A 24,866-nucleotide genomic window follows, 5' to 3' on the forward strand; every position below is an offset into this window, starting at 1 on the left:
CTTACCTGTGTTACCAACCGAAACTCGAACAAGAAAATGGATGGGTCCTTCTCCAGGTATTTGAATAAGTTTCTCTGGTGTTATTATTAGTTTGTTTCTTGTTGGCTTACTCTCGTTTATCGTCCCCGCCCCGGATGATACTACGCTAAATCGGGTTTCCCAAGCATTCTCCGGCATCTCCTCTGTCGCTCTCGCTCTCTTTTTCTGTCGCCTTTTCTAAATGGTTATAATAGATCCGCGATTTCGCCTTCCGCACCGGCAGAGAGACCACCACCCCCAGGCGGCACTGATCTCTGTGCCCCTTTCTCTGTCTCTGCGCAGCTTTGTTTGTTTGCTTCTCTTCCAACTTTATTATGTCACTTGCATGAAGAAATGCTGTTTCTTTACTTAGCTTTATACAAATGGTTTTGTGTTCACTTGAGGATTCATTCTTCTGCTTTTTTGCCACCATTGCGCTTCCCCCCTTCGTGTTTCGCTGTTGCCGCACACCATATTACGCCACTTCCAACCTTCCGTCTAAACGTTGCCAGAGAGTTCGAGAGCTTTTGATTCCTATTGCGCCACCAGACACCACACACACTCACACGCCATTTACAATAAATTCAGAAACAAATCACTTCTCCTTCATGTTGATTGCGCGCGTCCACGGCTCGTGTGGCTCCGCACACGATGTCCTATTTGATTCGAGATTGATTTTGTATAAACGGTACGACCCGGGCGAACCCCCTAGAGCCGGTCGTCCCCGTAATGAGGTGTGTGTAGCACGGCCGCCGTAGCGTCTGCCTTGCAAAAAGCTTTGAAAAATGATTATAAAATTCTTATAAAAAACCGTGCCGACGCCAGAGTTCGAGAGGTCGTGTTTTGGTGGACCAAACGGATTCGTACAGGAACCAGGGGAGGGTTAGAGAAGACACGGTTAAAAAGGGGGATGGAAACCGCTTGTTGGGACAGAGGAAGATCGGTAAATCAGTTGGTCAGCTGGACAAGAGCACACACAGGAGGGACCAACGGGATCAGAGCACAACAAATGCGGCACCATGTGTAAATGGGATGACCACCCACCCACCAACAAGGGAGGGGTTTCTAAAATGTTCGAAAAAACATTAAAAAGAGGATTAGAAAACTGTCTCCTAGTCGTCAGCAGATCGCGCGAATAACTTAATGCCTTCCCCGTCGTTGCCTCCACATCATCTCACACGCCTGGTCCGCACGCAACCCTCTGCCGGTCCCCAGTTCGAGTTCCCCCCCGGGTTGTTGTTGTGGGTTTACTATGGGCCCTTCTCGCTTTTTACACATTTAAAAAATATATAATATTTATAATATGCTGCACACTTTTTTCACGGCCTGTCTGGCCTGCGGCGCGTAGGTGCGCGCATCCTAGTTTCTGTGTGTGTGTGTTGTCCTGTAACAAGTACACACTACGCTCTAGACTCGATGGCACGGGGGCCGGCCATCGTGCCATCGTTACACGCTCTGATTACACTGTTCGGTCTATAGCTATACGCCGTCGGATTGTTGTACACGATCGGCACACCAGGAGATCGTGTATCGATCGATCGCAGGGTGGGTAATACACGGCTACGTTCGTTCCTAGCGAGTGGCCAGTGCCCTTTAGACGTGATGGTGGTGAAGGTGGTGGTGGATGGCGGTGTTTCTGGAAGTGACGGCTACGAGCACACACCGGTTCCCGGGCGCTCGCGCAGCGCCCGTCTGATGTGTGTGTGTTGCTGTGTTGCGGGTTCGCGATCTCCCCCCTTTCGCTCTCTCTCTCTTTCTCGCTCTGTCTCCGCGTATGCATTCATGTAAATGTGCGAGTAAAATACTTATGTTTTATGAATGGTACGGTGCTACGTATATTGCTGGGAACAGTCCTTTCCGGTTGCCGATCTCGCCGTTCCACCAGTGCTCGTCCGAACGATCCGTCACCGTGATGACGTCGCCTCGTCGGAAGTCCAGCTCACCCGATTCTTGCGCTACGAAGTCGTACAAAGCCTGCACCAACATCTACAAAAAAAAAACGAGCGGAAAGTAATCAAATAAATGCGCTACAAGGAAGTGGCTGCCTTATCACAACACGCTGACCACCACTCATCGCCGCGGATCGATCACGAAAGTCGGAATGAAGCCAAAAGAGACGGGAGGGGCCGAGAATAATGTCACCAAAGTACGTGCACCGTAATTCAATCGCCACTGATGGCGCTGCTGCCTAACGAACGGAACACTATTACTCGACCAATACCTTCTCCGTGACCTCTGACTCCACTCTCTGAAGCGCTCGACGAGGGTGGCATAAAAGCCCTATCCCTCATCCCCCCCGGATGGGCCATAAAATTAAATTTGCGCCATTAACATTTTACTCGCGCGCGCGCACATCCTTCGGAACTCGAACGCTCGTGGGAAGGGATTCGCGATCGATCGGATTCTGGCGGGCCGCGCTCTTCGCATCCACGCAGCACACGGTACGTACCTCTTCTGGCACCATATCGCGCAGTTTAACGTCCTGCGATCGAGACACACTAGCGGTCCGGTGGTAGTCGACCAGTTCGTTCAGCGAGTTGAACTTTACCACCCAGAGGAAGAACTTGCCCTGTGCGTCGCGCAGCACCTTGAAGTGCTGCACACCGTCCGAGCACTTGACCGATAGGCTGAAGTCGCCCGGGCTCGACTCACTGATCCGTATCAGGAAGGCGCCCTCGTGTTTGTTCGACAGTAGCTTCTCCGCGTCCGCTCGTGTAATCCGTCCGTAGTACCAGCTGGAAAGAAGAAGACCCCGCGTGCCGCCGGTTTAATGAGGATCCTCTGCCACCGCCACGGCGTGACTTACTCGTGATTTTTCATTTCTATGTAATTGCTAGGTATCAGTCCTTCCTTGCCGTCCAGCTCCGCCCGGTACCAGTTCATGTCGTCTTCCATGTTTAAAATCTGAAACGCCCGCGAGAGAAAGAGAGAAGAACGACAAATCATTAGTAAATACCTCAACCCCGGGGGTGGCGGCCGCCATAAGGTAAAGTTTGACGCCGCTAATTACTCCCGATAACTGGCGCACCATTGCACCGGAACATCGGAACATCGCAAGCGATCGTTTGGGAACAAAATAGAATCAATATTGGGGCACCGGGCACGAAGCAGCCACCACACATCTGTTTGAGAGTGTTCGGAATTAAATTATCATTCAATTCAGTCATTCGGTCACCCTCTGGTGCTTGAAAAAGAAATTAAATTTTATGCCTGCGCGATGAAGGTTAATTAATATAAGCGTTTACGCGCCATTCGGTGGTGCTGCGCTGCTGATAACATGGCCTTCGCTTTCGTTCCTTATCGCACCCCGAGCGAGAGAGAGAGAGTCATCGGCTCACATAAATAACCACATCCATTCGCAGAAGGGTCGTGGCGCCCCACACACGATCCCTGCGCTCCAGATAATCCCGCATTCTGGTTCCCGGTCTCGGTCTCGGGGTCTGGCTGCTGGCCACTGGAGCCACGAGAGTGAGCAAACGACTCGGGGCAGCTTCGTGGCCAAAAACAATAGGGGTGTTGTGCACGCCAGCAGTAGTTAGAGGCCGAAGGAAACAAAAAATTGTGCAGCCGGAGTGAGCCGGGCCGGTAAAAGGCAACAATTATGCTAATTATGCGGTGCATGCGGCGGTGGCCAACGGGAACTCTCGACATTATGCGGGAGGGGGGTTCATCACGAAGGACACTTGGGTTCGTTTTGAATTTAATTTATATCGAGGTGGCTGATCAGAACAGATCTTTTCCACGTGTCCCTCGATCCAGGGCTGGTGCGCCCGCGGCAGGTTTAGAAATGGGGTGGAATCAACTAGAAACCGAAACACTGAATGCCACACATGCAGCAGACCCCACAGCCACGGGGAGCCCGGATCGAAATAACTTCAGTCTTCGCGATTCGCCCGGTGTTCAACCGACCGCGGTTGAGATGCTTTCCACATGGTTTGACGCACGGCCAACGCACGGACCGCAAAGAAGCATGTGATGAGGTGCGCGCCATTTGATTGGAAGAAAGTATTTTGCACGAAACAAACACACCATTTAGGACCCCAAACGGGTGCGCTGGTTAAGAGCAGCAATTGATCACGGAGAATTAAGCAATATATAGCGGCGCTGCTTTTCTCTTCTTGCGCCATTAAAAATGGCATCGTCGGTACAACTTATTTAACGGCATTCCTTCGCGCGTTCGACACCGAAAGCCGGAGCCCGGCGGCAAGCAATTAAAACATTGTTATTTTACACACCGGGTCACCACGCCGGCAAAAAAATTATATAAATTATAACATCGTTTCAATTACGGGGCTCCGCAGCTCCAAAAATCGCTCATTTAGCAGCAGCGCGTCGTAATTTTGTTATCATCAATTTTCTGCCATCGCCAGTTCCGCCCTTACTTCGGGAAGCTCCGCTTAATGCAAAGCATAATGAAATTATGACTTGATTGAGTTTCCCTAAAACAGAATCAAGAATGACGCGAGTAAGGGGTATTTAATATTTCTTAGGCCAGATATATCTAATTTAAAGTAATGGAACAGGATTCTGCTAGTCAGTGCTGCAAAGGGGAAGAAGAAACAAGGGAAAGCATTTACTTAACGGGGCCAAAAACAAATATCTACATCCAGCAGCCCGCGGCGCGGCGCCAACCACCAACAAGTGCCGCGGCCAAAAGACACTGATTTTGCGAGGCGAAGACATTAACATGGCCATGTGCTTGCATGGCGTGGAGAAAAATCATTATTTTTTCATCACTCAAATGACTTCCTTTTGAAACGACGAGCGCGGGGCGACGAGAGACATCTTTTCTTCCTGTCCCTGTGCCGTGTGCCACAAAAAGCTGCTGTCGCTGTGTTTTTGTTTCAAACCTTTTTTGCTCCCCCTCAAAAAAGCTTCTTCGGGCTTTGTCGTCCCTGATTATTGTTTTCTTAGCGGCGGGACTTTCATTTCACATTTGCGGAATTTCCGTGATTCAAGAAATCGTGGCGATCGTGGCAAGGATATCCGACGGCACTGCTGAACAACACCATTCACGCGGCCGCTTTTCGGTTTAAAGGCAACTTCGGACCGCTACCGCCGGAACATGATGTCGAACAACGCATAATGGACGCCTGTGTTCAGAGTCCTTGCTTCGTTTAAAGTGATATTTTTCGATCCTTTTATGGGGTTTGGTTGGTTGGTTGGTTTGTCCTTTCGAAATCAGCATCCTATCGAGACCTTCAACTGTGTCAAACATAAACCAAACCATAATAGTGAATGCTATCAATTATTTGTCGTGTTACGTTCCGTGTAACCACGAGAGCTAACAATGCAATGGAACGCGAGAAGCGGGGAACCGAGAGTCAATTTCCGTGGCCAAACAACACCTGAGGGACACGGAGTTACACGACTCGTAACAAATGTGTACTCGTCCGTCGTTTGGGCGAGAATCCCGGGGCTTCTTATGTTAAGAAACTCCGACGAGCACTTAACGGCACCGACCATCGTACGGCAGCAGTCAGGACGCCGTTCTGTGGACGGTTGGTGAAAGTTTAATAATAGTTCGTGAGGGGGTCTTCTGCCGGAAGGGCCGGAGGCGAATTATAGTAGCCACACAACGGCGCCATCAAAAAACTATCCTTCGTGTCCGTGGGCCGTGGCGTGGTGATGGGTTGAGGTGTACATTTTGCATATGCAACAAATGGCGGCTTCCACAGGCGGCACCCGTTGTCTGCTGTTCGCATGTTTCGCATGCAAACCGCAACAGAAGTTTGAAGAAAGATAGAGAGCGGGGACATATTCCAACGAAAGTGGTGATTCCTTTTTGTTGTGACAAGAGAATTGGCACGTTTTCACGTGGTTCACAGTTCAGAGCACCGTCATCAAGAATTTAAACACAAATATTCACTCTGCGACCATCTTTTGGGGAAGAACTTGCTGGGCTCCCTCGCTCTTTGGCCATTCGGGGAACCGCTGTGTTTGCCCACACGACAGGCTCTGCGAGAACATATGCTGTTTACATTTAACACCAGTTTTTGCCAGCATTCGCCACCCCGTAGACACGTAGACCGCGTTTCGACGGGAAATCGGTTCCAATCATGAACTCGTTCGACGCCACGTCACGCGAGACAGAGTGTCTTACACCTCTCGGCGGTCGGTGGTTGTAGAAACCGGCGTGTGTGGCGCACGCGTTCGCGCGTGGCGTGGCAAATAGGATTTGCCACTCTTCCGAAGCTCTGTTTGATGTCAACAAATGATTCCGCTTCGGAACTTCGGGGTAGGTATGTAAACAGGCACAGCCGCGCGCATACGGGGCACAAAAGCCTTCAAAACCATCAAAATTCGAATTAATCGTTGCAATGCGAGTGTTACTGCGATTGGTGTCGGTAGACGATGCTGTGTTCAAAGAACATAGCAATCACAGTACACGATGGAACACGTAAATGATACTTCCAACAGGGCAGTGTGTGGTAAAAGTATTTAAAAAGTTTCAAAATCTCACAATTTAACACGCACCACAACCGCGTGCAAAAAGAGGAAACACTTTGAACCACTTGGCACGGCACTAACCACAGCGCAACACTGCTTCGTGCCCCTTCAGTGTCAGTCTGTCAGTTACAGAATTACAGGATTGTGTTTATTTTTCTCATCGTTTTAAAATGATGCACCGAGTCCGGAGTGGTTCAATATCCCGAAGCGTGTGTACCTGCATTTTTCGTTTGTCCACAAGCCTGGGTCGGAATGATTGATGAACTCGAAAACAGTCGACGGGAGACACCAGCATATACGGGGCGCACTTTGCGCGACATTTTTTGCCATGTTCCTGCATCACTACACGAGAGCGGACTGGTGGCACTTGGATCGGAGCGAACGATGATGATGATGATAGTCCCGCAATCAAAGCAACCATTGATGCAAATAGGATAAAAATGGATGCATCATGTACGCGTAACACATCGCTCAATCCGCTGTTCTGAATATTTCACAAAGTAAGTACATTTCGTATCGATGGCCGTTTGATGCATTTAATATTAATTACGTATTCAAAATAGCCACCAACCAGAGAGGAGCACGAATAAGAACCACGAACAATGTCGCCATTGGGCATACGGTGAAGCAAAACAACATACACAATTGGTGCACATTGAACGAAGAGTCACCCCGGCGGCGGCGGCCAATGGGTTCGTGGCCTACTAATTAAAATCCCCATCGAACCCCTTCGGCTTCGTCACGAATAGCAAACCAAGCCGCTCAAACGGGGAAACAATACAGTTCCGCCGGAAATTGAGTGTCGGCCGAAGCATTCATTCAAACCAACCCCAATCCGTTCACATCGGTTCTCGCGCCGCGCCGAGATAAGATAGAGCTGCTGGGTGGTTTCGGTTCGGCCCCAAGCGAGTGGCTTTAAAATGTAACACCAACAGCCTAAATCGAGTCCAAAATCGAGTCCAAAATCGATCGTGCGAATGATGACACTCGTGTTTCGTGCACTTTAGCAGACGAGCATTCCGAGCTCTCAAGACGAGATGGTGCTTCAAGCGTTGGCAAGCGCAATTACACCAGCGCACCCAGCGAAAATGGGAATTGAAATGTAATTTGTGGAAAATCGATCTCGACTCGCGGTGGATTCGGCTGAAGAGGACGCGCGAGGCCGCCGCGAGGTGCACGATGCTTGCGGGTAATAGAATTTTACGCGACTTATTGCGAAGGTGCGAAGAAGCAATTATTGTGCCCTCTTCATAATGCTGATATCGAAGAGTTGGGAACACACGTATTCCGCCTTTACGAAGCGATTCCCTAAACAGGCAAAATTTAAATACGTTGCTTGAAATGATACTTAAATCCTGACAAAGTCTTCTATAGAATCTTCTACAGAATAGGCCCCCTTTCTAGGGTCTCCTCGTAAACGGACCGGGCTGCCGGTGGCGGTGCCCTTTGTCGGTTTCGTTTACAAAGCTAATTTGGAGTCCTCCTCACCCCACATCGAATAACGCACCGTTAATTGGTTCCGTCAGCTTCTCCCCCTCTGTCTCTGTGTATGTTGGGAAGCGCCAACATCATCCATCATCCGGCCGGCCTGCGTCCCAGACTACCGGAATTGCTGCTGAAAACCGAACCCAAAAGCCAAACGCACACACACGCTCCCGTTCGGTGCAAAAATAGAGTTCCTTGCACATCCGTTCCGTGTTGAAGAACCGACACACCGGACGACCGGACCGATCGACCACCGTTGCCAGCAGATGCCAGGGACTAAGCATTCGCTTAATTAGCCGCAAAACCGGTGCCGACCGGTGGACTAGAGCGAGAACGACGGAATGGCCGCCGATCAGAAAGTGACATCGGCTAGCCAGTGCTTTGGAATTTCCAAGGACCCTCTCTCTCTCTCTCTCTCGGATGCCTTTTGCGACACAAACTGTGTGACACATCGCATTGAGGTTGAAAACAGTAAAACCTATTTGGGTGCTAAATTCTCCTGAATGGGTCGGCGAAAGGATCAGTATGCCGCCAAACTTTCAAACGTCTCCTCCTGTTGGTACAAAAACGGAACCCGTGAAAAGAACTTTTTCCATTTCACGCTCAAGAGGCAAACCCGTTGGCAAATGGCGTGGAACCGTGGGTGGGACTTCCGGTTGAGCCGGAAGTAGCTTCACCCTTTGTTTTTTCGGGAACACCACTGCGCCAAATGTGCTTGAAACGGGCGTAAAAAAGGCCACTTAATACTCAAAAGAACGTCTCCCTCTATCGGTGTGATCGATAAGGAATCGTCGAAGTGTAAGGACATCACTACAACATCCGTCGGCTGCCCTAAAACAAGCACCACCACCAGAAAGAGACTAAAAACGAGGCTGATACAACCGTGAGGCTGCATCCTCCCGCCGGGGTACAACACGGAAGGACAGCACAAAACACCGCCGTATGATTCAAGCTCCGATTCGAGGGTCCAAATTTAAATGGCAATAAATATTTGCAAAACACCAACCACGCAACGAAGCTGGGGCCCGCGGTTTGCGGAACACTAGAGCAGTAATTCTAACTGACAATTATTGACATTTGGTCAAACGGAATTAATTTGAACCGTTTGTCCGTGTCCGTCTCAAATCAGGTTAATATTTCCCAGAAAAAGAGCACCATTTGAAGCTGGGTATATTTGTCTAAAGGACCTCACAATCAAGGAGCGATGATGACGGGATGGGACCGCGAGAGCGAGAGATTGATTCCGTCCTGGCCCCTTAGGTGCAATCAATCAAAATCACTGTCATTCCGGCACAGCCGGCCGGCCGGCCGGATGCCGGAGATCGGATTGTTTGTCGTCGGGACAAAGTGCGTCTCAGAGGCTCTGTACTGCGAGGATGCAAATTCTTATCGTCACAAATGATTGACGCCGGGTGCGTGAGTCCATCTCGGGTGAAGTTTCTTGCAGATGGTACCCAAATCATCAACATTTCTCCATTGAGATCCATCGACCGGCGGATCGGTGTGGAGCTTGTGCGTTTGATTGGAATCTTGTGGCCGTGATTAATCACTTTTATCGCTACATAAGTTCTGCTCTCTGCGAGTCCCGACCACCCCTCCCATCAGATACCACCGCGTCGTGTGTCCGTGGAGTTCCGAGGATTCGCATGTTTGTTTGTCTTTCGAAACCGTCGTCCGGACGCGCGTCTGCGCTGCTGATATGCAAAACAGTGTGTCCCCGGGTGACGACCCAGAGCGCATTGGGCACGAGAGAGGCAAGGCAAGGCTCTTTCCGCGGAACTTGATTATGAGTCAACGGTGTGGTGCGCGCGCGGTCAACAACGAAGACGGCGGCTGCGGCGGCGGTCCGTGACTCACCCTTCTGCCAACAACGAAACACCTTCCAGAGCAACCCGCGACCCCCTCTTGTGGCCCCGTCTGGATCATTCTCTCGCCGCCTTCCGGGGCCCGTTTTCGTTGCCCAAGAAGCCCCGCAAGACTGGCCACGCCAGACGCTCGAACAAACAGCAGCAGACAGACACATACCAGAAAATGGCCGATGGTTTTGCTGATGTGTTTCAACAGAACGTGCCGCGGTAGAGGTTTTCGTTTTCATTTTCAATCCACAACAACGACGCCAACTACAATGAAGTGAATAAAAACAGAGAACGGTGATCGTAATTGAAACCCCCGCCACGTGACGGAACACAACAAATTCGATGCGAGCAAACCTTGGCCTTTTTGGTGGCTTTCGCGTGTGACGCACACACGGTTGCATTGCGTGTTGCAATTAAACGTGCACCTCTCTCGTCAGTGGGCCAATACGTGCGGCATCGGGGCATGTGGTGTACTGCACTCACTGTTACGTGGAGTCAATATTCATTCCTAAGCACGCCGGGCTCCGCTTATTATGCAAATGAAATGGATGCACTTTTTCCTCGGCGGGCACCAAAAACGGATGATTATGTCGCCCCGGATCGCCCGGGGAATGTGTGTGTGTCCCCGGTGACGCGAATCCATTTCGCTTTTTTATGGTTTACGCGTCACGACCATGAGCTGATTGTTTTGTTCTGGACTGGCCGCGCGTCCGTCCGACTTTTATTGTGTGTGCAATTTTACAATCGATCAATGGCCAGCGCGACGCGGCCTCCAAAGTTTATGCTCCGTTGCCCGTCCTCTTCGTTGGTAGCTTTTCGGTCAAGATGAATTGGATAAACAGTGTGTGCAGCGGCCACAAGCGATGATTCATGCAGGACCGGATCGGGCCGGACCGTGGTGTTTAGTTTCACTTTGGCACATGCGAGGGCCATTCAAAAAATATCGCGACATTTGAATTTCCACGGGCTGCGTATATTAGATTTTCAATTTTTTTTTTGTGGCGTTATGTTGCTACTTAATGTGTGAATGTGAACAGTTTTGCTGACAGTTTTCTTCGATTGTAGGGGCATGGTGCATCATGAGTTGTTTCCAAAGGGTAGAACGGTCAATAAAGAATTTTTCCTGCAAGTTATGCGCAATTTTCCCGAAGCAATCCCCTACAAACGCCCGAATTCGTGGGAAAACCAAAATTGAAGTGACTTTTCTTGTTCCGAAAACTGAAGGGGGCCATGAAAGGACTACGCTATGCTACGATTTAGGCGATAAAGACGGCATCGAAGGAGGCGTTGAACAAGATCACAAGAAATTATTATTTGAAGCGCTTCGAGGATTGGAAAAATGGCTGGCATAAATGTCTAATATCTGATGGGGATTACTTTAAAGGAGATAAAATAGATATTCACGAATAAACCAATATGTATTGAAAAAACACAAATGTAGCGATACTTTTTGAACGGCCCTCGTATACACACACACACACAGAGCGTAGCAACGCACACTAGACGAACGCTGGGGCAAACACACTGTTTTCCGGAAAGTCCGTCCGTGATTGCAGAGTATACGTTGGCAAAATTCTCGGAACGAACGGATCAGGGTGCCCCGCGCAGTTGATTTCACTACCGAAACTAAAGAGATAGACCTAGCACGTCTTGGACTTACCTTTAAAACCTGACTTTTCCTAAAGCTCAGCTCATCATCGGCTGTGGCGTTAAAATCGTGCTTGGCAACGGCTTCCATTTTTCGGCCGACGACGATTTGTGCCCCAACGTTTGGCCCGGCCCGGCGCCAACAAGTGACAAGTGAAACACACACGCAACGGAAAGGACACCACGGTGTCCTGCTAGTGGGAGGACGGCGTACACAACTATCCTCTTCGTTGCTGCTGCTTCGCTACCTCGCTTTTGGCACGCACCACCACTTTATTCCTCGTAGACTCCTGACGGGCGATTAGCTGCGCCACATGGGCCGATAAACCGGACGGCAGCAGCAGCAGCAGCGTGTGGGGAGGAAACAATAACGGCAGCAGCTGTGCTCACAACACCAGCACCCCCAGAAAATATCGGTAACATAAACGCCACACACACAACGCTTATCAATGCACACTAAAACCACACAGACACACACGGGCGAGGCGACTTATTTGGCTTCCGTTACGGCTGCGAAGAGACGCGCGCCGCCGCCTTTAATTTGCCGTGGGATGGTTGGTTGACTATTTTCACAAAATTGCACAGCAGACGAAACACAGACGAGTATCACTCACTCACTCACTCACTTCGACATAACAATGCTGCTTTGCACTTTTGCACGGGAAACACGGGGAGCTGTGTGACAAAAGAAAACCAGAAGAGGATTTTAGCGGGCCGCTACTATGTAAACAATCTCGTGTGCGTTGCTCGTTCTGTGTGACGTCATTTAGCCCTATCGAACGGAATAACCCGCGATTCACGCACAAAACCCAGCCAGCGCACGCAGATGAGCGGATATTACTTTATTTAACACTCCCAGCGCGGCACCGCACCACACCACACCGCAAATTGTCCCTCGGCGCTGCCGACGACGACCGGCCCCACGAGGGACCCCTTTTTTCTTTCGTGCTCCACCGTTGTTGAACCACTCGAGAGCGCATGCACACACCAATACACACACACACACGGGTGTGTGCGGGCCACACCAGTCCCAGTCGCGCGGATTATCCGAAATTTTGGGATGAGGTTAAGAACGTTCCCCGATGACGTCACACACTCTGCCGGCCTGCTTGGAATCCGTCGGGGTCCAACACATCCACACAGAGTGAAAATTTAGGTTTGCACGATGTCTACTACTTCGAGATGTGAGATTCACGGTTTGACTTTCCGTCACCGTTGTTGTGCAGAGCAGGCTATGTTCACCGATGTAGTTTGCAGTCGCACACATTTCGAACCGGAGGAATCGCGAATCCTTCCGGTTGAGAGGGTGTTGCCCTTTTTTGGGGGAATAAACTTTCCGTACAGTGCCAAAAAAAACAGGTCTCCACTGTCTCACTGTCTCTTTCTTTCTCTCTCCACAATGCACCGGTCTCTATCCCGGATCATAGTTCACCGGTTCACCGTAAAACGGTGTGTTGCTGAATCGATTCAAAATCCGCGAAGAGCAGCGTTTGACGCCTTTTTCCCAGCGCATGAAAATCGCTCGCCCACGTGACGCCCCCGGCCGTTAAATCAAGTTACCGCGGTTCACACTCTGCGCCGTCGTCGTTTGCGACCGGTAATCTTCGCGTAAATCTTGTTCCGCGAAGGTCAATCCACGACAACGCCGACGACGACGGTTCCCCGCGCCAGGTTCCAACTGCGGGAAATCGCTCGCGCGAACTCAGAATGCATTTTCGCGAATTGAGCGATTGAGCGGTTCGATTGAAGGCGAGCCGACTAACCTTGTCGCCGTGCCGCCGGAACGCGGAAGAAAAGTTTCCGTGGCCGAATGTGGCGTGACCAAAAAACACGCGCCAGTGCTCAGTGTTGCCACAGGCGTATTGCATCATGTCCCAAATCAAAAGCAACATAAACACAGTCCGTCCGTGCGTCCTAATTTTGTAATAAAATCTCGATGATGAAGACCGACCTCACCCACAAAGTATGCGGGAGCGCGGGGTGCATTGCCGAGCGTGGCCAGTGTTTTCGCACATCCCCATTCACGACACGACAGAAGCATCGGTGAGCATCGGTTCCCAGGAACGGACAACAATCGCGTGTGTGTCGTATTGTTCTATTTTTAGGGCACCAGGCAAAACCCACCAATCCGTGGCCCGTGTGTGGTGGGGCACAGTGCGTCTGAGCGGACGCGGTCATTCTAAATATTGCCCACATTGCGTGGCAAAAGGAAGATGTGGCAGCAGCGGGCGTATTCCATTCCGATACAAGGACAATAATGCTGACCAACCAAAGGGCGTCCTGTGAAGCGCGCTGAACATTGCAAAGGTCCGATCCGCGGCCAGCGATCGTGTAGCGAACATCAGACAAACATCCGATCCGGGGAGACCGATTAACCTTTCTCCGGAATCGGATTGATAATTCGACCGGCCACCGACCAGCCAATCCACAGACGACCGATTTATGGACACACACCGCGCGGGGCAAAACGTTCGCTTTACGATCGTGTTGCAAAAGATGTACCACCCCTAGCAATTGCCCGGGGGGTCGCCGGGAGCGGGGTCGCAGTAAAATGGCAATGCTTGAACGTGAAGCGGTGCAGAGAGAATGCAATTATCAGCAAATATGAATTCATTACGAACCCTACCCCTCGGTGGGAAGGGAAGTAGTGTTACACCCGCGGGAAGTTATGGATCGCTTTGGAAGAGGAGGAAACGGATGGGAAGAAGAATCGAAAGAGCAATTCGAAGCAGGAGAACGGAACCGGCTCCGTGACTACGCGGTCGCGGAGAAACGGAACCGTTTATGTGTGTGTTAGTGTTTGCGTACCGGGCCGGGCCCCGGACGTTAGAGTTTCCAACACGCGCCGAGGGCCGATCATTTTCCTCGGTGTTCTTCTGGCCTGATGATGTCAAGATGATATCATCATCGCCCGGCAAGTGTCCCCCTCCGGGTGGGTCGGTTTCCGATAAGAACCAACGAAGGGCAGCACTTCGCCGCTATCACGCCACGCTTCGAGACCGCCGGGAGACCGAAAAAGTTGTTTTAAAACAACAACTCGTTCACGCAATATTTCCACACGGCAAACTTTTAAGTCCATTTTGAAGCCAACAAACGGAACGAAAACGAGCCGGTCTCGTGTCTTGACGACCCTCGACGGGGGGCTACGTGACGACCGAACCGAGCGCGAACCTAGAATCTAATCAGATTTTAAAAATAACTCCTAGCGCGCGCGGTCTCGTCGGGTACATTTCGGTGGTTCGGGATGGCCTTTAGACGTGGCCACGCGCGGTACGCGCACGCAATATACGGCCGGCAGCAGGCAGCAGGCAGCAGAGTAGGGCAAACACCCAAGATGAGTGAACCAAGTTTTCAGGATGACGATTTTCCACCGAAACGTGCGATGCGATGAATCGATGGAACTGTGTGCACTGCAAAGGATACTTTGATCAGTGATGATGATGTCAAAAACCGTACCTAAAAGTGATGTCATCCAATGCCCGCTCCTGCTGCTGCCGTTGGGGTTTGAAATTTTGTCAGCATTTCTTCTCCATCAAAACGCGTTACCGATAAATTGTTCCGAGAAAAGAAACAACTGTAAATACAAATGCCCCTTGCCCCAGAGGGGGGCAAAAGGGTAACCAGCATAAATCTTGTGTGGTGTTGGGGGTGCGCGAACCCCAATTCTTCCGTTGGCCAAAGGCAGAAATTATGAAGACGACAAAAACCCAGCAAGAAGAAGCCCTCGGAAAACGATGGTACGACGGCATCGGGGAAGACGAGGAGTAGCGCGCAATGTGTGCATTCTTTCGAAAACCACCACCCGCTGTTTGCGGCACTCGCTTCACTTTGAGGGCGCACCACAGACAGACGGACGGACGGACGGACGGACGGGAGCGCTCCCGTTCCTTGAACGCCCAAATATTCCTGAACGATGCAAATCGGAAAAGCAAGCCTTGATCGCGTGTGCGAGATGCGCGCTGTGTGCATCTCTCTAATGTGCATGCGGGCCACACCGTTCGAGTGTGTGTGTGCCGGAACACTAGTTCCTCGGATCGAAGCCACAACATTCCATCGCACACACACACACACGTTTGCGTGGCTCGAGATCTTGAGTGCGAGGGTAATAATAATGACGATAATAATAACAATAATAGAGCCGTTTAAACGGGGGTAAAATGTTGATCTCGTTCTCATTCCGGTGCATTCGGCAGATATGCCGGAGTAAGCGGAATTATGCGCCGAAAGTATAAAAAAAGACCCCCGTTTTGCACCCTCCCATTCTATGCACCACACACAACCGGACGATGTCGCATTTTCGATTTGAAGGTGGTTATAACATTTAATGGATATGATGGTTACTGTAAATTATAAATTTTATTTAGAAAAAAAAATCTCCAACATCCAGCATTTCGGGTCAGGAAAACCGGCTCCGAACCCGTACCGGGGGCCCGCCAGTAACGCCCCCGTAGCGAGACAGTTTACGAAAAACCAGAATGGCCGGTTACCTAGCATCGGAAAACTGTTGGCTTCGAGGGTGTGCGGGCGACAAGAAGAAGAGGCCGCGGTCATCGTGGAGCGCCTTTTTCTACCCAGAACCACCGACCGACCAACACACACAGAGCAGCCGCGATCAAACATAGCAGGCGTCGCGAACGCAAACCAGAGGATCGTCTGCGCGTATGGAAATCACAAGCACGTTGCGTAAGAGATATCCCAGAATCGGTGAATCAAAGTCTCCCTCCCCCCGCTCCGCCCGCTGGGCTGGTGGAAATCTGCGAAACAAAATGTTGATTTGAAAAAAAACGACACCGCGAAGAATCGAACTCGGCACACACACCGGTGCTCACGGTTCGTCGAGCCTTCTCAGGCACATACGCGTACACACACACACTACGGCTTCGCTGCACACTGAACGTGTGTTTTATCTATCGAGAACCGATTGAGCCACCTGAGAGAGACCAACGCTGGAGGCACGAGTGCGCGCGCGAGAGAGAGAGAGACAGAGTTTCTTGACTTGTCACACTTGTCAAAATTAAATTTCGCCGAATTTACTGGAACAAAAAATGTACACAACGCGCGGCGATTTTTCCTGAACGAAGTATTTACAACGAAACACACGGGACACACGGGTGGTGTTCAGCGAGGAATCTCATCCTTGCCTTGTTACTGCAGCAATTTTCTTCCGCAACACGCGAGCATTCTCGGCCAACATTCGGTTTCGGTTCTTCGCTTGCATTCCATGTACGCACCCACACATCATTAACGCACACACGCACTCGCAGTGTATAGAACCATGTTGCACACACACACCGGCAACACGAACGGGCTCTCACGCACACTCCCGCAAAAACTCCGAATGAGTGTCCGAGGGCGAGTGGGATGCGAGAAATTTTGTCCGCCACCACCACCGCCGCGCAAGTGGTTTCGGTCTTTCGGCCGAATTGGCCACCAAAGATGTCGGTGAAGGCTTTCCCCCAATCGCAACACCTACCGCCGCTTGATGATATCTCGAACGAACTTACTTCGGGGGCACAACAATGCGACAATCACCACCGGCAACACATAAACGCAGGGAGCCCGCAGAGGGCCACGAGTAAAGTTCACACACACACGAAACGTCTAAATGTTTTATGAATGTCAAACCTAACTTTGACACAGCGAAACTGACCAAGTGCCGAAAACTCACCGCAAGCGCTCATTCATTCGGGCACTATTCGAGCACTATTCGAGCTCGGGTTTGTCATTACCCGTGCAAGAATTTGTTGAGAACAAATGTCAAGAAACCGAGGCCTATTTTGAGGCAAAAGATAAACCGTTCAACAAAAGTGGTACTGAAATGTTAAAGCAGCGCTGCAATGATCGTGTGGCTCGTTGACGTTGATGAATAAAGCCAATTTTTAACAACAAAAAACGCGTTTTCGTTCTTAGGCTCGGGACTTTTCAGCCCGTGTGTTAGTGTGTCGCCTCAATGAGTAGTATGCGATTTGGCCGGGGCTAGCGGGCTAGAAAACTAGTTTTTATGTGTAAGCAAAGTCACCAGTATTCCTGGTAGAAGTATAATAATCATATTATATTGTTAAGACGAACAAATAGCGATGAGCAATCACATTCCGCCCCCTTCGGCCTTACCTCAAGGACCAGTGCCGGTTGGGGAACCAGTTGGTTCTCCGGTATCGGGAGCAACAATAAAAGAACGGGGTAACTCTGTTATAGAAAATGCAGTTTGCTGGACTGTTAAATTTATTGATTTGATTCAGGTTGTTGTTGCTTGTGAATTTCAAAATGCTGTCGCAGGTCGTTGTCCTTGTTGGTCCTTGTTATGAATTCTAGTGGGCTTTGCCAGAAGATGTTTCGCATGGAACGCTTTGTCTCAGACTTTACACTGAAATGACTTGTTGCAGGTGTTTTTGCGGATATGTATCTTTAGTTCATATGGCCTCACGAACTTTCGCGGACACTGCGGACACTGATGGTGTTGATCCTCCTGGTGAATTTTACTATGAATACGCAGGGTGTTTTTCGCATGAAACGCTTTGTCACAGACTTTACACTGGAATGGCTTCTCACCGGTGTGCCTGCGGATGTGGTCCTTTAGTTCACGTGTCTTGGCGAACTTTTGTGGACACTGAGGACATTTATGTTGTTGATCCTTCTGGTGAATGTTCATATGACCCTGCAGGATGTTTTTAGAATGAAACGTTTTGTCACAGACTTTGCACTGGAATGGCTTCTCACCGGTGTGCGTGAGGATATGGTACTTTAGTTCACGGTTCATCACGAATTTTTTTGGACACTGCGGACACTGATGGTGTTGATCCTTGTTATGAATTCTAGCGTGCGCTGTCAGAGTATCTTTCGAACGGAACGCTTTACCACAGTCTTCACACCGGAATGGCTTTTCGCCAGAGTGCGTGCGGATGTGAGTTCTTAGGTTGCATGGCCGTGCGAATTTTCCCGGACAGTGAGAACACTGATTTTGTTGATCCCTGTTATGAATTCTAGCGTGCTTTGTCAGAAGATGTTTCGCATGAAACACTCTATCACAGACTTTACACTGAAATGGCTTCTCACCGGTGTGAGTGCGGAGATGAATCATCAGCTTGCATGCTTGCGGGTAAGTGGCGGAACAATGAGGGCACTGGTGTCTATGTTTGATTCTGTGGACATCAGTATTAACTTTGGGAACATGGTTTGTCGACCCTTGAGACTCTGCTACGATGATATCTTGTTTGACACAAGAATTGTTTTGATCAGAAATTGATACAGAGTCGTCAGGATTCGTAATGGTCTTTTCTGCCATAGAATCATCTCCTTCAACCTTACAGTTGAAATGGGAAGGATCCGTCTTGAACTCATGTTTCATATCTGCATCCGATAATTGTAGTTGTTGTTCCCTGTCCCTTCGGTCCGACCACAGCGACTAGAGCCGAGATGCAACCAGAACAGGAGATTTCTCGCATCAGGAACAAACTAAAACCAAGCGTTAAAAAGTGGAGAACTGAACCCGCACCTGTCTTAAACGCAACAGTTTGGCGTACGCAGTTTGTTGTCAACCACATTTGAACTCCGCAATTGCGAGCCAAAAAAACCGACAGGTTTCGGGAAAATTCCTGCACGCAGTATTTGTTTGGATCGGTGTTTTGCACGATGAACGAAGTGTATTCACAAAATAAGCGGCGCCGCGTGGGGCTAGGGTCGGATCCCGACCAGGAAAACAATGAGGACGACTTGTTCGGCACGCAATTTTCCGTGCCGGCATCGCAAGCACCAAGTCAGCGTAGGTACCTCTCGCAGCGCAGCAATCTGCAACGGTCGCAGGTGGTCCGGACAGGCCGTCGGCCGCCGGCAAACTACTACGAAAGCGTGCTGGCCATGGCCGGACTGAGCCTGGGGGAACCGGGTGGCGCGGTAGTCCTCAAGCACGAACCGATCGTGTTCATGCACAAACTAAAAAGCGTCCTCCGTACGAATGCCGATTACCCGGCCAACATCGATCGCTTCATAGCCGGCATCCAGGCTATCACCGAAGAAAAAAACAAACAGGCTATCACCGCGGGCAACTGGACCAACTTTTCGAAGCTGCTCGAGTGCTGCTATGTTCAGCCGTCTGCCACGGACCCCGCAAAACGGGTGCAGGAGAGTTTGATGAAAATGTTTCTCCTGGTTGACTTTCTGCAGCTGAAGCTGATCGAACTGCTGTTCGCGTACCTCGGCAAAGAGCTCGACAGGACGAGGACGCCAGCGGACGAGGCCACCGAAGTGATCGTGAGGATGGTGCTGTCGCAGCTCAAGTTTATCGATCACGTCTCCAACGGGGACATGGTGTTCGCGCGGGTGTTCGAGCTGCTGGCCAAAGCCAACGAGACGTTCGAGGAGATCATCTTACACATGGAGGACGTGATCGACGTTTCGAAGCACGACGAAGCGCTCGAACGGCTGGCGAAGCTACGGCCGAAACCGGAAGAGCTCATCACTCCGATCACGGTCGACGTGTTCACCAAGATGTGCCTGAGCGTGGAGACGCTGCAGATGCTGCGCGGCAAGGTGGTCCAGTATGCTGCCGACGGTTGTCTCCTCCGCTTCTATCCGTCGTTGGTGCAGATGATGCTAAAATTCAATCGCACCGCAGAACCGATGGAAAACATTCACGGAATCGTGCGCGAGGTTCGCAAACTGCTCGACACCGACACGTGGACGACTGGCGGAGGGTCGACGGCCGCCGACTATGCGGAGCAGATGCTCCGTTGTGTCTACCAGCAAATGTCCGCCTCGGCCGTCTTCTTCGACGCATGGGTGGCGATCGTTCGTCAGCTACCGACGGCCGAGGATCACCTGCCGGTCGATCTACTGCTCCTTACGATGGCCACCACCATCAACGAGGTGAAAGCGCCGCGAATTCGCAAGCTAACGATCAAGAAAATCGCGCAACAGTTCTTTACCGACGCGCACACCGATCAGTTGGTCAGCGGGTACTTCCGGCGGGTGTTGCAGTCGCATCTGGACAGTTTTCTGCAGCTGATCGAGTGTTGCACGCGCGAGAAAGCCGAACAGGTGTGTGGTTTCGGAGTGGCCGCCCTGAGCGCTCTGTTCACGCTCGATCAATCGATCGTCACCACCGACAATCGGGTGCTGCTGAATAAGATCGTCGGTTTCATCTGTGAGATGGCGTCGGCGAACATGATGAGCCGAAACGACTTCCTCATTGGCCGCTGCATTGTGGCGTTACGTAAGTAGAACCACGCCGGACGCCTCCCGTTCCCGGTCCGCGTTCAATCCGCCTCCTCTATCTATTCCATCCCGCCACGCACAGGGAAGCTTCACGAGTCGCACCCGAAGGAGATCGAGCGGAGTGCGGAGCTGCTGCTAAAAATTCTTGACGTCGCCCCGGAACTAACGCTGCGCCAGTACCGTCCACTGATCGGGGTGATCTACGCGGCGGCCATTCCACGGAAGCCAACGGTAGCCGTTTGCGGCGGCGGCGGTGGTGACACGGACTCGAGTGCAATACGCGATAGTCTGGAGATCATCGTCAAAAAGCAACTGCTGTGCGGTGACAAGGACACGAAGCAGAAGGGCATCGTTGGTCTCGTGCATATGGTGTACGCCCTTTCGCAGACCGCCGAAGCCGAAGCCGGTGTGGCCGTGCTGAGCTCGAACTTCGATTCCGAGCGTACGTTTGACACGATCGGTGAGATCCCGAGCGAGATCGGGCAAACGCTAGCAAACCTGCTCAGCACGCTGTTTCTGTCCACCAACCAGTCGCCGGATTTGTTGGCCATCTGCTACGACGAGCTGGCCACGATGATCGGGCAGTCACGTCCGCGATCGGTGCCGGACTGGGAGAAAACGTTCATCATGTGGCTGTGCGACACGGTGACGATGGACTTCCAGAGCCACTTCCTGGTGGAGGCTGCTCCCGAGCTGCGGTCAGCACCGATCACGCTCGCACGACAGCTGTGCATCAACAGCGCCGCGGTGGGAAATTATCAGATCGCTGTGAATGTGGGCGGCGTGGTGCTGACACAACAGAGCCGCACCTCCGTGATCACCTTCCTGGCGCCGATCTTTCGCCTGATGCGAACGCTGCATGCCGTGCGCTACGAGGGCTCGCTTGAGACGATCAACGCCCTGCTCGGCTGTGCGATGATCGTGCCCGACTTCTACGGCAACACCGCCGAAGAGGAGCGCCGCTTTTCGGTCGACGAATACGACGAGACGTTCTGCACGCAGCTGCTGGACGTGTACTTCTACGTGGCCAACTGGTTCCGCGAGTGCATCAACGCGTTCGTCAACCAGCCAGACGACATGATGCGCCGTAAGGTATGCTCCCGTTCCCGCTGGCGTAGCGCGGGCTTAGCAACTGGCTCTTGTTTGCGTTCGCCCCTCTTTCAGGTGCTGGAACGATTGCACGAGCTCGTGAAACTGGAGCACCATCTGGGCCGGATGTTGGACCGAATTTCGGCCGAGAGCAAGTATCTGCCACCGCTGGCAACAACCGAGCGGGTGGAGGGCAGCAGTGCGATGGGGCCGAAAAAGCTGGCCAAAGTGACGGAACCTGCTGTCAGGGCCGGTCGCGGTAAGAAAGCGTCGTCCCGGGCTCAGCTGGACAGAACCATCAACTTGGATGGCACACTGGGCTCCACCGAAGCGGCGCAAGAAGCAGCCGTGGGACAGTTTAACGAGCACAGTCTTCTGGTGCGCTATCCGTCCGCTTTCCGTTGCATCGATCCGCTGGTGGTACGGTTGTTTGGCGTTCCATTACGGCCGGTCCGTGTGCTGGACGATCCGGAGCAGCGGGCCACCTGCCTCGCGTTGGCCGAGTATCGTTTCGTGCTGGAGAACGTCACGCTGGCACTCGAGCAACCGGAGCCGGAAACCTTCCAACGCGGCACGATCGAACGGTGGTCGGACATTGTCGATCGTACCGCTCTGCTGGCGGACGAGCTGCGGACGGCCACGGAACGCCTTCAGCCCGTTCCGGCAGCGGAACTGCTGCCGCTGAAGGCGTGTTATCTGTGGAGTGTGCGACTCACGACGGCCCTCCTCTCGTGGAAGCGATTCCGCGAGCAGCGTGGCCGTGCGGACCTCGAGCGGGTGCTGCGTGTGCTGGTCGAGAAGCTCACCCCAGCCGAAGGACAGCCGATCGCCACTACCGAAGGTTGCCCCCTGCCGGAGCTTGCCACGAAGCTGCTGCAAGAAGTGATCACACGCGAATCGTGTTTCGGCGATATGTCGATCGCGGCTCAGATGTATCAGCTCGGCCGGACCATCGGCGAGGACGGATGTTGCGCCGTGGAGCGGAACGTGGCGTCTAAGGCCATTGCGCGCTTCGCGCGCACCATTCTCACCGCACCGGACCTGAACACGGTGGATGGCGGCGGTGGCGGCAAATCGAAAGCGGCACATTTCGTGACACTCCTGGACGGGATGATCGGTGGTAGCATCGGGATGCGATCACTTAAGCAGCTAATCGTCGCAATGGGCCAAGATTTGGGCGCGATCGAAGAGCGCAGGGACAAATCCAACACTTCCGATGGCCGTGGCGCCGTGCGTACGTTTCCGGCGTTCGGGCGGCCACAGTATTCGCTCCTGTTCAAGGGTCTCTGCCGGGCTTTCGTTCGCGTGCTCCAGGAGGAGATACGCACCCGAGGAGCAGCACGCGGTGCCGGTGGCCCCGGTCGCCGGCTGGAACTGTGGGAGATGGCCTGCGAGACCGCCGGCGAACTGACCGGCATCGTGAAGCGCCCCAAGCAATCGGCCCACTTTGGAGTGTACCTTCGGTTTGCGCAAATCTTTATCAAGCTCTTTCTCAAGAGTGGCCTCCCGGTGCTGGAGTCAATCCTGCGCAGTTCCCCCCAACGGGCTTCGGAACTGTTGACGAAGTTGCAGATCACCACCCGGTACCTGCACAGCGTGTGCTGTCAGGCCAAGGTCAGTGGCAAAGGGAGCACGGCCAGTGTGGACGCGGCGGCCGTGGCGCAGATACCGAACGTGCGCGAGTGTGTCGAGCAGCTCGTGTATCACGTGAAGGCGCTCCTCGTGGCGAACCGTTGCTCGGCCGCCTTTTGGATGGGCAATCTGAAGAACAAGGACACACTGGGCGACCTGATCGTGTCGCAATCTACGCTCGACGGAAGTGACGATGACGATGGTGACGATGATGGGGACCAGCAGCAGCAGCAGCAGGACCACGACCAGGAGTCCGATATCGCGGATGAAATGAGTGACCACGAAGTAAACGCGGAAGCCACCGCGACACGCCGTAACGTTAGCCGTCAGCTGGACCGCCAGAGCCTCTCGCGATCGAGTTCGGCCAGTCTAGCGAAATCATCACAGAGCAAATGCTTCTAGAGCGCACAGAACGCGCTCGTGAAATAAAATTACCGGCAACGGATGATACTGTGTGTGTGTGATACTGTCAACGGAAAGAAAAGGCTCGGAACGCGGCGGTCGATCTCTTGTACTAAAGTTTCTCATGATTGTTCTGCCGACACATCGCGCCAGTTGCGCCGTAACTATAGTTGTAAATCTATATAAACTTTTGCCCCGGCAAACAGCTGCCACGTTCCTAACAATTTCGTCCCAAAAAGTGTCCAAAAGAGTAACAGATTGGAGTAGTACCTCCTCCACTCGTCTGGTGGCCCGTCTAAGAATCTAATACTTTTGCCCCGGGAACCCAAAACGAGAGAAACGGAAATCATTGAGATATTGCGCGCGCGTCGATGCTTATGGCTGCTAAACAGGGCGGGTCGTGTGTGCGATCGTACGATTCGTTGATGTGGTCTTCAGTCTTATTCACACTCATCAGGCGGAGGCCCGTGTGTGGTGGGGCCGATCGATAGCTAGTCGCAGCCGCTTTTTTTTGGTGTCGATCGTTACTGTTCCTGAATTTTTGTTCATCAATTCTCGATCCTCGACAGGGTCCGCCGGGAGGAGGGCTGCAGTATTTACAGTGTGTGTGTTTGTGTGTGAATGATGAATGTCCACCGCGTCGTCTTAAATCTATATCTTGTGGTCCTTATAATGAAATACACGGAAGGCTACACGCGGCTGAGGCACTTTCTGTTGGCGTCTGACACAATACACTCGAGGATCGGTTACACGATCCATCTCGAACTCTCCCGAACACGATTGGCTACAAACTATTACACACTACTTGCTTCCAACCCGTCCAACCCGGGTCGGGCCGGAGCTTACGGACGGGGAATGGCACACGCAAAACAGGGGTATGGGGGGAAGCACAAAAGGAACCACAGAGAGTCAGAGGCCTGTCCTGAGAGAAGAGGGGAGAGAAGACAGCACAGCTATCGTCCCGGGACGGGTTCACCCGGGACGGCAGGCGGCACCAGGGAGTCACTTTCGAGCAACTCGCGGCCATCATCATCATCGTCTGCATCGTCGTGCTCGTCCTCGTCCTCCTCTTCGCCT

General features: G+C 52.0%; 2 protein-coding genes across 2 annotated transcripts; one reads left to right on the forward strand and one right to left on the reverse strand.

Annotated features, from left to right (window-relative positions):
• Positions 1-85: 85 nt before the first annotated feature.
• Positions 86-16,996, reverse strand: LOC128268615 (growth factor receptor-bound protein 2). Its single transcript, XM_053005749.1, has 5 exons — positions 16,930-16,996; positions 11,470-12,131; positions 2,825-2,922; positions 2,468-2,753; positions 86-2,004 (listed from the first exon to the last, which is right to left on the reverse strand). Exons 2-5 carry the CDS (start codon positions 11,545-11,547, stop codon positions 1,831-1,833), a joined length of 636 nt encoding a protein of 211 aa, XP_052861709.1. The 5' UTR covers positions 11,548-12,131; positions 16,930-16,996; the 3' UTR covers positions 86-1,830.
• Positions 16,997-19,085: 2,089 nt separating this feature from the next.
• Positions 19,086-23,789, forward strand: LOC128278440 (Fanconi anemia group D2 protein homolog). Its single transcript, XM_053017169.1, has 3 exons — positions 19,086-20,664; positions 20,749-21,758; positions 21,831-23,789. Exons 1-3 carry the CDS (start codon positions 19,086-19,088, stop codon positions 23,787-23,789), a joined length of 4,548 nt encoding a protein of 1,515 aa, XP_052873129.1.
• The last annotated feature ends 1,077 nt before the right edge of the window (positions 23,790-24,866 follow it).

Source organism: Anopheles cruzii, chromosome 2, assembly GCF_943734635.1.
Source record: "Anopheles cruzii chromosome 2, idAnoCruzAS_RS32_06, whole genome shotgun sequence".
NCBI classification, from domain to species: domain Eukaryota; kingdom Metazoa; phylum Arthropoda; class Insecta; order Diptera; family Culicidae; genus Anopheles; species Anopheles cruzii.

What these genes read in the sequence shown, in the direction of transcription:
- LOC128278440 (XM_053017169.1), top strand. Translation starts at nt 19,086, where the DNA reads ATGAACGAAGTGTATTCACAAAATAAGCGGCGCCGCGTGGGGCTAGGG. An exon ending in CCGCTGCATTGTGGCGTTAC is followed by an intron (nt 20,665 to 20,748) that starts GTAAGTAGAACC and finishes CGCCACGCACAG; the next exon opens with GGAAGCTTCACGAGTCGCAC. An exon ending in ACGACATGATGCGCCGTAAG is followed by an intron (nt 21,759 to 21,830) that starts GTATGCTCCCGT and finishes CCCCTCTTTCAG; the next exon opens with GTGCTGGAACGATTGCACGA.
- LOC128268615 (XM_053005749.1), bottom strand. Translation starts at nt 11,547, where the DNA reads ATGGAAGCCGTTGCCAAGCACGATTTTAACGCCACAGCCGATGATGAG. An exon ending in GGAAAAGTCAGGTTTTAAAG is followed by an intron (nt 2,923 to 11,469) that starts GTAAGTCCAAGA and finishes CGGGCGTTTCAG; the next exon opens with ATTTTAAACATGGAAGACGA. An exon ending in GCGATATGGTGCCAGAAGAG is followed by an intron (nt 2,005 to 2,467) that starts GTACGTACCGTG and finishes TTTTTTTTGTAG; the next exon opens with ATGTTGGTGCAGGCTTTGTA.